This window comes from Triticum urartu, chromosome 2A (assembly GCF_056163025.1).
Source record: "Triticum urartu cultivar PI428250 chromosome 2A, HENAU_Tu73, whole genome shotgun sequence".
In the NCBI taxonomy this organism is placed as follows: domain Eukaryota; kingdom Viridiplantae; phylum Streptophyta; class Magnoliopsida; order Poales; family Poaceae; genus Triticum; species Triticum urartu.
The window spans coordinates 95,782,066-95,798,415 of record NC_141874.1 but is presented as its reverse complement, the minus strand read 5'-3'; the positions used below and the strand labels follow the sequence as shown (position 1 = coordinate 95,798,415).

At 43.0% G+C, this 16,350-nt stretch overlaps 1 protein-coding gene across 1 annotated transcript; it reads left to right on the top strand.

The window, feature by feature from the left end:
* Positions 1-8,466: 8,466 nt before the first annotated feature.
* LOC147984036 (uncharacterized) lies at positions 8,467-9,537 on the top strand. Its single transcript, XM_087540958.1, has one exon. It carries the CDS (start codon positions 8,467-8,469, stop codon positions 9,535-9,537), a length of 1,071 nt encoding a protein of 356 aa, XP_087397084.1.
* The last annotated feature ends 6,813 nt before the right edge of the window (positions 9,538-16,350 follow it).

Here is a 16,350-nt window from a genome sequence, read left to right as displayed (position 1 = left end):
ATCTTGGAGACGGTGTTAGTGTTATGCCTCTCTCTTAAAATCGTAGACTTGATTGGAATAAGTTGACACCTACTGAAATATCTTTTGCAAATGGCTGATAAATCAACTGTTATACCTGTCGGTATTTGTGAGGATGTGCCTATTGTGGTTGCAAACGTTACTATTTTAACGGACTTTTTTATTCTTGATATTCCCGAGGACGATAGTATGTCTATTATTCTGGGTAGACCCTTTTTGAATACTACAGGGGCTGTCATTGATTGCAACAAAGGCAATGTCACTTTTCATGTTAATGGTAATGAGCATACGGTACACTTTCCGGGGAAACAACCTCAAGTCCACAGTATCAATTCTATTGGAAAAATTCCAACTATTACTATTGGAGGTTTTGAATTTCCTCTTCCTACTATCAAGAAGAAATATGATATTCTTATTGTTGGGGACATGCATATCCCCGTTCAAGTAACCTAGTGTTATTCGAAAATTCTCCGATTTCATGCAATTCAGAAAGAGTTTGTTAACAAGACTTGATCAACCTTGTTAGTGGATTCCTTTTGATGAGCATGAGATGGATGAAGTTAGAAAGCACAACTCTCTGTACCCTCCTTTTACTTTCTGTTATTTAGATTAAATAAAGCAAAATTAGTATTTTCTGTCTGTTTTATGAATTATCCTTGCAATAAAAAAATACCCCGAAAATGAAAATTCTCCAAATGTCCTGAAAATTTTATATGATTTTTTCTAGAACATTTAAGAATTATTGGCACTCAGAACACACCTAGGGGGCACACCACCTGGCCACGAGGTTCCAGGGCACGCCCCCTACCTCGTGGACCCCACGTGGCCCCCCTCCACTTATTATTGCACCCACACACTTCATCTTCCTTCAGAAAAAATCCTCCACCAGCTCAAACCCGAGTTCTAGCTCATCTTGCTGCCATTTTTTATCTCCTTGCTCAAAGCTCCATTCACAAAACTGCTTTGGGGGATTGTTCTTCGGTATGTGACTCCTCCAATGGTCCACTTAGTTTTTGTTCTAGTGCTTTATTTATTGCAAAAAAAATCTGCTTAGGTGACCCTGTTCTTGAGCTTGCATGTCAAATTTATGTGGTTAAAAGTAGTTTTAATGCATGATATGGCCTCTAGGCACTTGTGGGAGTAGTTGCTATCAATCTTGCTGAGTTTGATTCACTTTTATTTTGAGTCACTAAAAATTTCAGAAATTTTTCAGAGAAAGAAAATGATGAAGAGATTGTTGAGGGGCTCTTCGAGCCAAGGCTCGAAGGATAAGCAAAGTGAAGATAATAAGAAGCCCAAATATAATCTCCCTCGCACTGCGGAGGTTCGGTCGTGTGAATGGCCTTGTGATGAGTTCTTGAGAGAAGCCGAGATTTATGAAGATTTTTATTATTTGGCTGAGAATGCAGGCCTCATCGACTTCCTTCGCGACCAGCGTGAACAATATCTCCTCCTCACTAATATTTTCGTGCAAAATTTTTATTTTCATGCTAAGAAATCACCACCTTCAGTGGAATTTCATTTATATGATGAGGTTAAGGAGATGTCACTATATGAGTTTTGTCGGGTCTGTAAGATACCCTTTGCAGGCAGCATAGAGGAACCACATTGTAATGATGTGGAGGGGTTTATTGATATGATTGCTGTAGGGAAACAAGGAAGGTTTCCGATGCAAGAATCACTAGCATACATTTCCCTGTTCTACGTTACTTTGCAATATTTGCTAGTAGATGCTTAATTGGTCGCAGGAACAGTGGAAACCTTAGTGCCCCTGATATTGTTATTTTGCGCCATGCTTTGTTTCGTGATACCACTTTCAGTTTAGGCGCTATTGTTGCTAAACAGTTAAATCTGAACTGTACAAAGGGTCCCATCTTCAGAGGCATCTTTGCCTCGCGCCTTGATGCACACTTTAACATACCTATTAGGCATTATGAGAAAGAGGAAAAGTTGTTGCCTCCTATTTTTCTAGATTATAAGAGTATGGTAGCACATGATTTTATTGTTAAGGATAAGAAGAAGGTCCTTAAGTATAGATTGATTTTTGATAGAAACTACTATGAGATTATTGCCTTGCTTGCTCCCTCTTTGTTTAACATATTTTCAGGCACGTACCTCGTGTTACCGGAGGCCGTTCATGCATACTAGAGCCTGACATCAGCTCCAGAGCTTGAGCCGGAGCCACCACTTGATCCTTACCATCAGTCTGTTTATCAGTGGGATCCGGAGGAGACCAGTGGCACCCAGAGGACACCCCTCCGTACACCGGAGAGGGCAGCTTTGAGCCATGGCCATAGATCAACTTAGGCCAAAAGCCTAAGCTTGGGGGAGTATGTATTTCTCACCGACATTACATTCATGTTCACACACTCATGCCAGTTATCGGTGCTCATACTTTTTCATTGTAATATCCATGCTAGTTTATTTTGTTTTCCAGCATTCTTCTTGTGTGTTTGAAAAATGTTAATAAAAACAAAAAAATTTGTTGTAGCTTTTAGCTAGTTTACTTTCCATGCTTGTAGTAGTAGTAATTAAAAAGAAAACCCAAAAAGATTTCTCGTTCTTCTTTGCTTGTTGGGAGCTTTCTCGTGTAAATAGTTTTATTTCCTTTCTTTTCTTTGGGGGTCGAGAGGAGAAGACCATGATGGAAATGTTGAGTGGATCTCATATGAATTATTGTTGATCTAACCAAGAGCCCATATTACCTTGTCTTCTCCCTTGTATTGAATGCTTGCAGATTCCAGCTCAGTCCAATGCACGTGCACTATTATTATTATCCACACTGTTCAATTGTGCAAGTGAAAGGCAATAATGACGATATATGATGGGCTGATTGAGACGAGAAAAGCTGGTATGAACTCGACCTATCTTGTTTTTGTAAATGTGATTAGTTTATCGTTCCTGATTCAGCCTATTATGAATGAAACATATTTGCAATGACAATTAGAGATTATAGTTGCTCATGCCATGCTTAATTTGCTAGGAGTTTATAATGGTTTACCTTGTGTGCCAACATGCTATTAAAATGGTTGTGATGTGGTATGATAGGGTGATATCCTCCTTTGAACGATTCAAGTGGCTTGACTTGGCACATGTTCACACATGTAGTTGAAACAAAATCAACATAGCCTCCATGATATTTATGTTCATGGTGAATTATATCCTACTCATGCTTGCACTCAGTGTTGATTAATTTTAATGCATGTTAATGACTGTTGTCGCTCTCTAGCTGGTCGCTTCCCAGTCTCTTTCTAGCCTTCACTTGTACTAAGCGGGAATACTGCTTGTTCATCCACTTCCATAAACCCCAAAAGTTATTCCATATGAGTCCACCATACCTTCCTATGTGCGGTATCTACCTGCCTTTCCAAGTAAATTTGTATGTGCCAAACTCTAAACCTTCAAATGAAATTCTGTTTTGTATGCTCGAATAGCTCATGTATCAACTAGGGCTGTCTATATCTTCCATGCTAGGTGGGTTATTCTCACAAGGAGCGGACTCCGCTCCTCATTCACGAGAAAATGGCTGGTAACCGGGATGCCCAGTCCCATGCTTAAAATTAAAATAAATGCAAACAAAACTCCCCCAGGTTTGTTGTTAGTTGGAGGCACCCATTGTTTCAGACAAGCCATGGATTGATGTTTGTTGGTGGTGGGGGAGTATAAACTTTACCATTCTGTTTGGGAACCGCCTATAATGTGTGTATCATGGAAGATATCGAGTTCTTTCGGTTGTTATGTTAACAATGAAAGTATACCACTCAAAACATTATTTATCTCTATTTCAAAATCGAGCTCTGGCACCTCTACAAATCCCTGCTTCCCTCTGTGAAGGGCCTATCTATTTACTTTTATGTTGAGTCATCACCCTCTTATTAAAAAGCACCAGTTGGAGAGGACCGCTGTCATTTGCATGCATTACTATTAGTTTACATTGAGTATGAGTGTGACTGGATCTCTTTTACCATGAATTACAATGTTTAGTCAGTCCTTGAACTTCAGAGGTGCTTTGCATTTATGTTTTGCGGTCTCAGAAAGGGCTAGCGAGATACCATCTTGTTATATCATATTATGATTGCTTTGAGAAAGTGTTGTCATCCGAGATTTACTATTATTGCTCGCTAGTTGATTATGCCATTGATGTGAGTGAACATGAGACCTAAGTGTTATTGTGAATATGGTTAGTTCATAATCTTTGCTGAAAACTTGAATGCTGGCTTTACATATTTACAACAACAAGACCAAACAGAGTTTGTAAAAGTTTTTCTTTATCACTTTCAGTTTGTCAACTGAATTGCTTGAGGACAAGCAAATGTTTAAGCTTGGGGGAGTTGATACGTCTCCATCATATCTACTTTTCCAATCACTTTTGACCTTGTTTTGGACTCTAACTTGCATGATTTGAATGGAACTAACCCGGACTGACGCTGTTTTCAGCAGAATTTCCATGGTGTTATTTTGTGCAGAAATAAAAGTTCTCGGAATGACATGAAACTTCACGGAGAATATTTTTGGAATTTATAAAAAATACTGGCAAAAGAATCAACAGGGGGCCCACACCCTGTCCACGAGGGTGGGGGCGCGCCCGCCCCCCTGGGGCGCGCCCCCTGTCTCATGGGCCCCCTGATGCTCCACAGACCTCAACTCCAACTCTATATATTCACGTTTGGGGAGGAAAAAATCAGGAAGAAGGATTCATCATGTTTTACGATACGGAGCTGCCGCCAAGCCCTAATCTCTCTCGGGAGGGCTGATCTGGAGTCCGTCTAGGGCTCCGGAGAGGGGAATCCGTCACCATCGTCATCATCAACCTTCCTCCATCACAAATTTTATGATGCTCACGGCCGTGCGTGAGTAATTCCATCGTAGGCTTGCTGGACGATGATGGGTTGGATGAGATTTCTCATTTAATCAAGTTAGTTTTGTTAGGGTTTGATCCCTAGTATCCATTATGTTCTAAGATTGATGTTGCTATGACTTTGCTATGCTTAATGCTTATCACTAGGGCCCGAGTGCCATGATTTCAGATCTAAACCTATTATGTTTTCATGAATATGTGTGAGTTCTTGATCCTATTTTGCAAGTCAATAGTCACCTACTATGTGTTATGATCCGGTAACACCGAAGTGACAATAATCGGGACCACTCCTGGTGATGACTATAGTTTGAGGAGTTCATGTATTCACTAAGTGTTAATGCTTTGTTCCGGTACTCTATTAAAAGGAGGCCTTAATATCCCTTAGTTTCCGATAGGACCCCGCTGCCACGGGAGGGTAGGACAAAAGATGTCATGCAAGTTCTTTTCCATAAGCACGTATGACTATATTCGGAATACATGCCTACATTAAATTGATGAACTGGAGCTAGTTCTGTGTCACCCTATGTTATAACTGTTACATGAGGAATCGCATCCGACATGATTATCCATCACTGATACATTGCCTACGAGCTTTTCACATATTGATCTTTGCTTAGTTACTTCTCCGTTGCCACTGTTACAATCACTACAAAAACTACTACTATTACTTTTGCCACCGTTACCGTTACTCCCATATTACTTTGCTACTAAATACTTTGCTGCAGATATTAAGTCTTTCAGGTGCGGTTGAATTGAAAACTCAACCGTTAATACTTGAGAATATTCTTTGGCTCCCCTTGTGTGGAATCAATAAATTTGGGTTGAATACTCCACCCTCGAAAACTATTGCGGTCCCCAATACTTGTGGGTTATCAAGTTGTTGCAAGATTGTGGGTTTGAAATTGGGAAAATCGACCCCACTCTTTTTATTAAGAAGGTCAAAGGGGAGTTGTTTGTATGCCAACTATATGTTGATGATATTATCTTTGGTTCACCTAACAAAGCTTTCAATGAGGAGTTTGCCGCACTCATGACCTCGAAGTTCAAAATGTCCATGATGGGAGAGTTGAAGTTCTTTCTCGGGTTCGAAATCAAACAAAAAAGAGAAGGAACCTTCATCAACCAAGCCAAATACACTCAAGACATGCTCAAGAGATTCATGCTAAGTGATGTCAAGCCGGCTTCTACTCCAATGCCCGTCAAATGCCAACTTGACATTGATCCCGATGGTAAAGCGGTGGATCAAAAGGTATATCGCTCTATGATCGTCTCCTTGCATTACCTTTGTGCATCTAGACCGGATATCATGTTGAGTGTGGGAATTTGTGTACGGTTTCAAGCCTAACCTAAGGAAAGCCACTATGTGGCGGTCAAGCGAATCTTTTGATATTTGGCTCATACCCCAAACTTTGGCTTATGGTACCCTCGAGGAGCAAACTTCAACCTCGTGGGCTTTTCGGACTCGGATTGGGCGGGAGACAAAGTGGATAGGAAGTCAACTTCCGGAGGGTGCCAATTTCTTGGTTGCTCTTTGGTGAGTTGGTCTTCTAAGAAGCAAAGTTGTGTGTCTCTCTCCTCCACCGAAGCCGAGTATGTGGTCGCCGGTAGTTGTTGTGCTCAACTTCTATGGATGAGGCAAACTTTAAAGGATTACAGTGTCATTTGTGACAAAGTGCCTCTTTGGTGTGACAATGAAGGTGCCATCAAGATTTCTCTCAACCCGGTGCAACACTTCAAGACGAAGCATATTGAGATTCGGTATCACTTCATTCGGGATCACATTAGGCGAGGGGAGATTGAGCTCAGCTATGTCAACACTAATGATAACCTTGCAGATGTTTCTCAAAGCCTTTGGATGAAGCAAGATTCTGTGAGTTAAGGCATGAGCTAAATATCATTGATTTGAGCAATGTGGCTTGAACCTTTGCACACCCCACCATACTCATCTTGATGTCTTGTTTAGGTGTAGGCCTGGACATAGTGGGAGTGTTGTTCTCTCAATGAACTCTCCCTCCCCCATTATGCATATATTGATCAACTCTTTCACATTAGTCATTGTTGATGGTACTTGTGCTTCAAAGACAAGTTTTGGTCATGGACCCAAGGATAATTCTTCGTGGTGCCATACTAATTGATTCAAACATAGGTGGCTCTGGCCATCGCCCTCTTTTCTTGAGAGGTTTTGGTTCGTTGTTTGGTCCTCTCTTTCTCCGTGCTTGTCTTTGGACCTTGTGTCGTGGTTTAGTTGTTTCTTTGTGTGCTCTTTTTGTGCATCCTTTTGCTTGAAGTTTGTGTTGCAAAGGCCTTTTGTTTCTCTTGTGTCGAAACTTGCACTTTCTTGGGCATGCGGTACTACCGTGGGGTGCCACAGTACTACTGCTAGAGATGGGTGCCTGTTGTGCCTGCACAACTGCGACCACGGCATGGTATTACCGCTTCCATCATGGCAATAATGTTTTGCTGCCGCTGGAAGAGCAGTACTACCGCCCAGTGTGCGGTACTACTGCCCGGGCGGTACTACCACGATGATCCGCGGTACTACCGCGCTGTCGAGACCATGTGGGGGTTAAGAGAGGGCAGGGGGAGTTCCAACTCCCCATACCCATTCATCTCTTCCCCTCACCTCGTCTCTCTCTCTCCTGCTCAAGAACGGCGCCGGCGGACCTCGCCGGATCTCCATCTCTGGCCACTCTCCTCTCTTTTCAACCGGTGGGATCGATCCCCACCTCGCCCTCTCACCATGGACCCCGGTATCTCCCCTTGCCCCTCTCTCTTTGCCTCTTTTTGTTGCTTCTAGGTTTTGGGAGATGCATGAGTAGGTCTTGTGATTTTTGGCTAAATATTTGCAAGAGGAGATTGTTGGAGAGTGTTTGTGTAGTTGATATGCTATTTGGTGTGATACAACTTGGTAGTTTTGATCAATGGTAGTACCTATTCATCTTCACGGATGTTCTCATATTTGTTTTTGCCGAATCCGCCCTGTGCGGTACTACCATTCCCCTGGAGCGGTACTACCACCCGAGGCGCGGATGTAAAAAATTACTTCCGCTCTAAGCGCACTACCGCGCCACTCCGGCGCTGTACTACCGCGGTCAGAGCAGAGGTAAATTTTTACTTCTGCATCCTGTTACAGTACTACCGTTTGGCCTAAAATTGCTTCGTTTTGTCACACCTAATCTCATTTCTATTTATTTCTTTCTTTTGCCCTTGGTCTTTGCAATAATACTTCTCGCTTCTCTCGTGTGTTTGCGTTGTGTGTCATAGGTGGTGGATCCGGTTCCGGTGCTAGGCGCTCGAATCCCAGCCATGCTACGAGCTCAAAGCGCCTTCGCAACCAAGAAGCTCCTGAGGGGTCCAATGCCCCACAACGCCACGTCAAGACCACAACTACCAAGATCAAGGATCCAGTTGTCAGCATGGAAGAAATGCCTCAAGCAGAGTTCCTGATTCGAAGGAAGCTCAACCCCTACGTCAAGCCTAGGGAACTCTTCAGGGGCAATGACTTGTTTTGGACCAAGCAACGAAACCTCATCTTCCTAGATGTGATCAAGGCCAAGCAGAACATCTATGTACCGGTTCAATGGATTGACATGGTCCATTTGAGGAAGAATCAGGCATATTTTGGAGAGCCTCTGGACTTGGTGGAGCAGTTTGATATTGAGGGGATCATCACGTTCCACCTTGACTATGGCCCGGAGATTGTGGCTTGGTTCTTTGCCTCTGTCCACTTCCACACAGATGAGAAGTGGACCCTGACTTGGATGACTAATGGAAAGAGGATGACTGCTGAGTGGAAGGAGTTCATGGATATGTTGCACGTTCATGATGAGGGGCTAGATGTGCCCGTTGGTATCCGCCCGCACGCCAACCCAGAGTCTGCGTCCAAGAACAAGCTTCAACCCTACCTTGTTGAGAAGACTTTACCCAATGGCAAGAAGTCTTATGTGCTGAACCCGTTTCTCGACATCATGCACTGGATCTTCCGCAACACTATCTTTCCTCGCATGGGTGACAAGGACAAGGTGCATTCCTATCTTGTGGACATGATTCTTACTTGTGAGGAAGTGTGTCTTCAACAACCTAGACCACTTGATGTCTCTCACATCATGTGGGGTGAGCTTCAGTCTGCTGTGTTCCATTGCAAGTTTCCTATCTACGGCCCTTATCTGTACCTCCTGATTTCGAAGACTTGGGAGAAACTCTTTCCGGGTGAAGAGTTTCATGCTCCCAACTGGATTCGCCATGAGCCCATTAAGCTGCGCCAGAAGAACAAGTGGGCTAACACCACTACCCGGGCTAAGGCAGAGGCTGCCCGCATGGATGTCGATGATGATGAGATTGAGGAGGAGGAGGCGGAGGACAGTTTTGAGGGGTATGCACCTCCCTCAGCCGAGCCATATTGGGCTAAGAAGCTCAAGGCCAAGATGAAGGCTCTGTTCTGCATGCAGGCCAAGGAGCAGTACCAGGCTCACGTTGCTCAGAAGGAGAGTCACCGGCGCGATAAGCGGATTTTGAGGAAGCTTGGAGAGCACGTCTCGAGCGGGTCGGAGAAGAACATCACTCCTGAGGCTGCTTGGATGACGAAGCAAGGCTATCAGTGGGCTGAGTCAGATGAGGAGTCCATTCCTGCTGCTGAGACAGATGAGGAGCTTGTTGGGTGATCACTTCAGTGGGAGCTACCACCCGTGTCTTAGGTGTCCTCTCTACCTTTTTGGTGTCTCGATGCCAAAGAGGGAGATAGTGTAGGATTTGCGAGTCTTTGTCTCCTTGCTTTCGTGTCGTTTCGTTGAACTTTCGTTGCTTTGGTTTGTGTTTTGTGCGTGTGAGACCAGGAGACTTATTCTATCATATGGTGTAAGACATATGCCTCAATCCTATCCTTTATTGTCTAGTATGATTAGTAGCTTATTTTGTCTTGTGCCCTTTACATCATGCTTAGTTACTATACCTTGCTTCCGTGCTTAGTGTCACTTACTTTGCTGCAAGGATTGCCGTATCTATAAAATATAAGGGGAGTGTTGATACTACTGTGTGTGTTGTGCAGTCTAAAGCATATCTATAGAATGCACACATCTAGGGGGAGCCTGTATATATTTTATAGATCTTGGGTTTGCTTGCTCAGTTTATATCTCTATGTGCAAATCTCGTATTGTCATCAATCCACCAAAAAGGGGGAGATTGTAAGGGCATATTTCTCCCTAAGTGGTTTTGGTGATTGATGGCAGTGCATTTGCGGACTAATCATGTTCTTTGAACATTTTAGATATCTCATGTCTAGGCACAAGACGATTCGGTGCCCCTTAGAGCCTATCAAAGACATCGGTTCTCTATGTTTCTATTCGGTGGATTTGAGTCATAGGAAAGCCATACTATTAAGAGGGGGCCCACTTCGGAAAGGTTAGGGTGGAATCAACACATACACATCTGTTCCTTTGCACCGTCTTTCCTTTGCTTCGATAGAGCACCTTCCAGTTATCCATGTCTCTGCGATATGAAGGCTGCCAAATGCTAAGTCTTCTGTGGCGTGCGGTAGTACTGCTCAAAGGAGCAGTAGTACCACAGGGGCGTGCGGTAGTATCGCTCAGGCGAGCGGTGGTACTGCACCTTGCGGTAGTACTCCTGGCGAGCGGTAGTACCGCTGCCTCCAGCCCTGGCGCTGGCGCATGCGGAAGTAGGCGCGGAAGTACTTTTTTACTTCCACCCCTACGTGGTAGTACCGCTCCCTGGGAGCGATAGTACCGTGCCAGATTTTTGCACAACCCTAAGCTTAGCGGAAGTAGTTACGGAAGTAATTTATTAATTTCGTGCTTTTTCCAGCGCCGGTAGAGCACTGCCTTGCGGTAGTACCGTAGGGGCACGTAGTAGTACCGCTCCGGTGGTTCTACCACTCACTGCCATGTGCAACATGGCCTCGTCTGGTCACTACCGTGCAAGCGGTAGTACCGAACCGTCCAACGGTAGTACCGCGGTCGTGTGCAGTAGTACCGCACCGCGTGGGCTGAGTGAGGGGGTAACGGTTGGATCTTTCCCCCACTATATAAAGGGGGTCTTCTTACCAAGAAGACCACCTCTTCCCTCCCCAAGCTCCATGGTTGAGAAGGCCCCGATCTACACTTACACCAAGAGAAATTTGATTCCCCCCACTAATCCCTTGCAGATCTTGTTACTCTTGGGTGTTTGAGCACCCTAGACGGTTGAGGTCACCATGGAGCCATATTCCATTGTGGTGAAGCTTCGTGGTGTCGTTGGGAGCCTCCAATTAAGTTGTGGAGATAGCCCCAACCTTGTTTGTAAAGGTTTAGTCGCCGCCTTCAAGGGCACGAATAGTGGAATCACGACATCTCGCATTGTGTGAGGGCGTGAGGAGAATACGGTGGCCCTAGTGGCTTCTTGGGGAGCATTGTGCCTCCACACCACTCCAACGGAGACGTACTTCCTCTCAAAGGGAAGGAACTTCGGTAATAGATCCTCTTCTCCATCGGATCCACTCTTGGCTATCTCTTACCTTTACTTGTGCAAGCTTATATTGTGTTGTATCCCTTTCTTGCTTGTGTGCTTGTTGTTGCATCATATAGGTTGCTCACCTAGTTGCATATCTAGACAACCTATTTTTATGCTAAGTTTAATTTGGTAAAGAAAAGCTAAAAATTGTTAGTTGCCTATTCACCCCCTCTAGTCAATCATATCGATCCTTTCACAAAGTGTGTACGCAATAGCCCGGGCTTGTGCGAGTTTTCTTCCTAAACCATGTTGGATGTCTTTGCCTGCACTATTATTACCATCAAAATCACTAATTACACCCACAAAAGATCACTAATTAAGGGGGGCACATTGCAAAGGTCACTCTCCACCTTCTTTGGTGATGACAAGTGCCACACTGCATGGTGTCATTTGTCGAATGGGAGTTTCTTTTTTTCTTCGTAGAATCATTTATTTAAAACATTTAATTCTTGAACCGTGCATTGAAACCACGATCCATTTTTAGCATTGGATTCCTTGTGTTGAGATCTTTGTAAGTAGATCCCATGTTAATAGGTTTCGTCGACTTTTTTCATGGATAAACCGAGGAAACACAAATGAAAAAGCGAAATCGGGAGAAAGCAGAAAAATACCCCAGAACCACAGCTATGCTTTTTTTCTTTCACTTTTTTGAAAAGCATAGTTCTGCTTTTTCCTTCTGGGAAGCACACTTTTGCTTCTCGCGGGAGCACAAGACGTGTTTTAGGAAGCACACTGATAACCCACAAGTATAGGGGATTGCGACAGTTTCCGAGAGTAGAGTATTCAACCCAAATTTATAGATTTGACACAAGGGGAGCCAAAGAATATTTGAAGGTATTAGCAGCTGAGTTGTCAATTCAACCACACCTGGAGATTAATTATCTGCAGCGAGTAATCAGTAGCAAAGTAGTTTGATAGTTTTGATAGTAGTGACAGTAGCAACGGTAACAGTAACAGTGATAGCAATATTTTGTAGCAAGTGTAACAGTGATGATAGCAGTCGTAACTTAGCAAAATCAATAAGGATAAATTCGTAGGCATTGGATCGGTGACTTGTTGGATGATATTCATCATGAGCCAGTTATAACCTAGGGCGATACGACACTAGCTCCAGTCCATCGATATAATGTAGGCATGTATTCCGTTAATAGTCATACGTGCTTCATTAAAAGAACTTGCAGACATCTTTTGTCCTACCCTCCCGTGGCAGCGGGGTCCATATTGGAAACTAAGGGATATTAAGGCCTCCTTTTAATAGAGAACTGGAACAAAGCATTAACACATAGTGAATACATGAACTCCTCAAACTACGGTCATCACCGGGAGTGGGTCCGATTGTTATCACTCTGGGGTTGCCGGATCATAACCGTAGTAGGTGACTATAACTTGCAAGATCGGATCTAAAACATGGATATAATGATGAATTCATAAACGGTTCAGATCTGAAATCATGGCACCCGGGCCCAAAGTGACAAGCATTAAGCATGACAAAGTCATAGCAACATCAATGTAAGAACATAATGGATACTAGGGATCAGGCCCTAACAAAACTAACTCGATTACATGATGAATCTCATCCAACTCCTCACCGACCAGTGAGCCTACGAAGGAATTACTCACTCCTGGTGGGGAGCATCATGGAATTGACTATGGAGATAGGTTGGTGATGATGAAGATCGAAGATCCCCCTCTCCGGAGCCCCAAACGGACTCCAGATCTGCCCTCCCGAGGAAGAACATGGCTTGGCAGCGACTCCGTCTCGTGGATCGTGATAATTATTTCTCCTTGATTTTTTCTGGAAATATGTGATTTTATAGTATCAGGGGGGTCATCAGCGGGGCCACCGGGTGGGTACAACCCACCTGGGCGCGCCAGGAGAGGGGGCGCGCACTGGTAGGTTGTGCCCACCCAGGGGCCCCTCTCTGGTAGGTCTTGGCTCCAGAAATTCTTATATATTGTATAAAAATTCCTCAAGAAGTTTAGTTCCATTCCGAGAACTTTTATTTCTGCACAAAAAACAACACCATGGTAGTTCTGCTGAAAACAGCGTCAGTCCGGAGTTAGTTTCATTCAAATCATGCAAATTAGAGTCCAAAACAAGAGGAAAAGCGTGAGAAAAAGTACATATGTTGGAGATGTATCAACTCCCCCGAGCTTAAACCTTTGATTGTCCTCAAGCAATTCAGTTGATAAACTAAAAGTGAGAAAGAAAAACTTTTATGAACTCTTTTGCTCTTGTTTGCATAAATAAGCTTAAACAACACCTAGGTTTTCAGCCAGCATTATAACTAACCATGTCGACGATAACTCTTAAAGATTATAATGATTCATATCAATGACATAATCAGCTAGCGAGCAATAATAAGATATCTCAAACAGCAACACGTTGTCAAAACAACCATGATATAATATGAAAATAATGGTATCTCGCTAGCCCTTTTTGAGACCGCAAAACATAAATGCAGAGCACCTCCGAAGTTCAAGCAGCGACTAAGCATTGTAATTCATGGCAGAAAAGATCCAATCATGATGCACCTAACATTAGCTGTACACAATGCATCAATCATGATCGTTGTGCTCTACTCAGTTTCTGGCGCTTGTTTATAGAAGGCGATGACACAAAATAAAAGTAAATGGAAAGTCCCTTCGCAGAGGGAAGCAGTGATTTGCAGAGGTGCCAGAGCTCAATTTTTAAAATAGAGATAAATGAAATTTTGAGACATGCACCCTTCTCATTCACTTCACGACCATCAGTTATCAACATCTTCCATGCTAAGCACGCTAGTGGCGGTCCCCAAGCGGAAACTAAAGGTTTTGGCTCCATTAGGAGTTTTTGTTTGATTATGTAAGAGATGAACTCTTTTTGTATTTTGCAGTTTGGTACTGGGCATCCCTATTTCCGCCCATTTCCTCGTGCGATGGCGAGTGAATAAACACTCGACCTAAGGGTAACATGCTTAGCACGGAAGATATCGACCACCTCCTGTCATTCCATGAATGATCCAGGCACACAAAACAGATAATTTTTAGAAGTTTTTAGAGGTGGCACATGCAAATTTACTTAGGACGGCAGGGTAATACCGTATATAGGTAGGTATGGTGGACTCATTTGGAATAACTTTGGGTTCAAGGTTTTTGATGTACAAGCAGAATACCCACTTAGTACAGGCGAAGGCTAGCAATTTTAAGATTGGGAAGTGGCTAGCTAGAGAGCAACAACGATCATGACCAGGCATTATGCATAAGTAACATTGGACACTAGCATGAGTAGGATATGAACACCATGAACATAAACATTATAGAGGCTATGTTGGTTTTGATTCAACTACATGTATGAACATGTACCAAGTCAAGCCACTCGAACATTCAGAGGAGGATACCATATCATCATACTACATCACAATCATTTTAGCGCTATGTTGATATCCAATGTAAATCATTATTAACTCCCAGGTACTTATGCATGGCATGAGAAACTATAATCTCTAATTGTCATTGCAAACATGTTTAATCATAACGGGCTGAATCATGGGCACTAGGTTAAACATATTTACACAGACAAGACAAGTCGAGTTCATACCAGTTTCTCTTTGCCACGACCAGCTCATCGAATATCGTCATTATTGCCTTTCACATGCACGACCAAATGATATGAAAATAATAATAGTGTAAGAGTGCCATGGACTAAGCTGGAATCTGCAAAACATTTTATTCAACAGGAGAAGACAAGGTGAAATGGGCTCTTATTAGTTCAACAGTTATTCATATGAGAGCCACTCAACATTTTCATCGTGGTCTTCTCCTCGGAAAGACTCGGATAAAAAGAAAAGAAATTCAGAGAAACACACTGAAATATTTTTGGAGTTTTTGGTTTTTCTTCAACAAGCAAACAAAAACGAGAAAAACTATTTACACGGGAAAGCTCCCAACAAGCAAAAGAAGAACAAGGAAATCTTTTTTGATTTTATTTTTAGTACTACTACTAAGCATGCATAGAAAGTAAATTACTACAACTATTTTTTTGGTTTTTCTAAAGTTTTTCAAACACACAAGAAGAAAGCAAGAAAAATAAATCTAAGCATGGATGATACAATGAAAAAGTGTGAACACCGACAAATGAAATGATAAGTGAACATGAATATAATGTCGGTGAGAACACGTACTCCCCTAAGCTTAGGCTTTTGGCCTAAGTTGGTCGTGAATCAGTAGCCTGGAGGGTAGTAGTCAGTGTGGTAGCTCACGGAGGCTCTCGGTGCGGAGGCCTCAGCACGTCGTGCTGCCAACACTGCTGCGTTGTGAGCTCGGGCCTCGTTCTCAAGAACAAAATATCTTTCCTTGCTATGATAATCAAAGAGAGCAGGCGCAGGCTAATATGTGTCCACAACACGTGATTGGTTAAACAACAAATTATAAGTGAAGTTATCAGCCCTTCCCTTGAGAATCTTATGCTCCTTCAAGACATCAAAATCTAAATATCGAGTGGGTAGGATAGGGTCAAAGGGCAAAGGTGAAACACCCAGTCCTTGTGCTAAACATGTGGCATAAATTCCATCATAGAACCAGCCACTTTTAGCGTTATGCTGAAGTCTATGTGCAACAATCGCTCCAAGGTTATAATTCCTTTCACTGGTGAGAGCGGTGTAAATGAGGCTCAAATCTGGCGAACAAAGTATGCTACAGTCTTGCTTGCCTACTATGGATTTCCTGTTAAATAATGCAAGATACTGGATTGCGGGAAAGTGAACAATTTTTATTCTTCCTTGTCTCACTCCTCTATTTTCACTGTAACAAAGGCTAGTCAAGAAGGTCTCATACTTAGCCTTTGCTGGCTCATCAAGCGAACCCCAAAATGGAAGTTTGCAATGGTAAGCAAAATTCTCTAGTGAAATAGTGTATGGGTTATCATAAAGCATAAACGACACCTAGACTCACGTGGAAAATATTTAAATTCTTTGACAAATGATTCAGTGAGA

Excerpts from the sequence above, each read along its gene's own strand:
- LOC147984036 (XM_087540958.1), top strand. The coding sequence starts at position 8,467 with ATGGTCCATTTGAGGAAGAATCAGGCATATTTTGGAGAGCCTCTGGAC.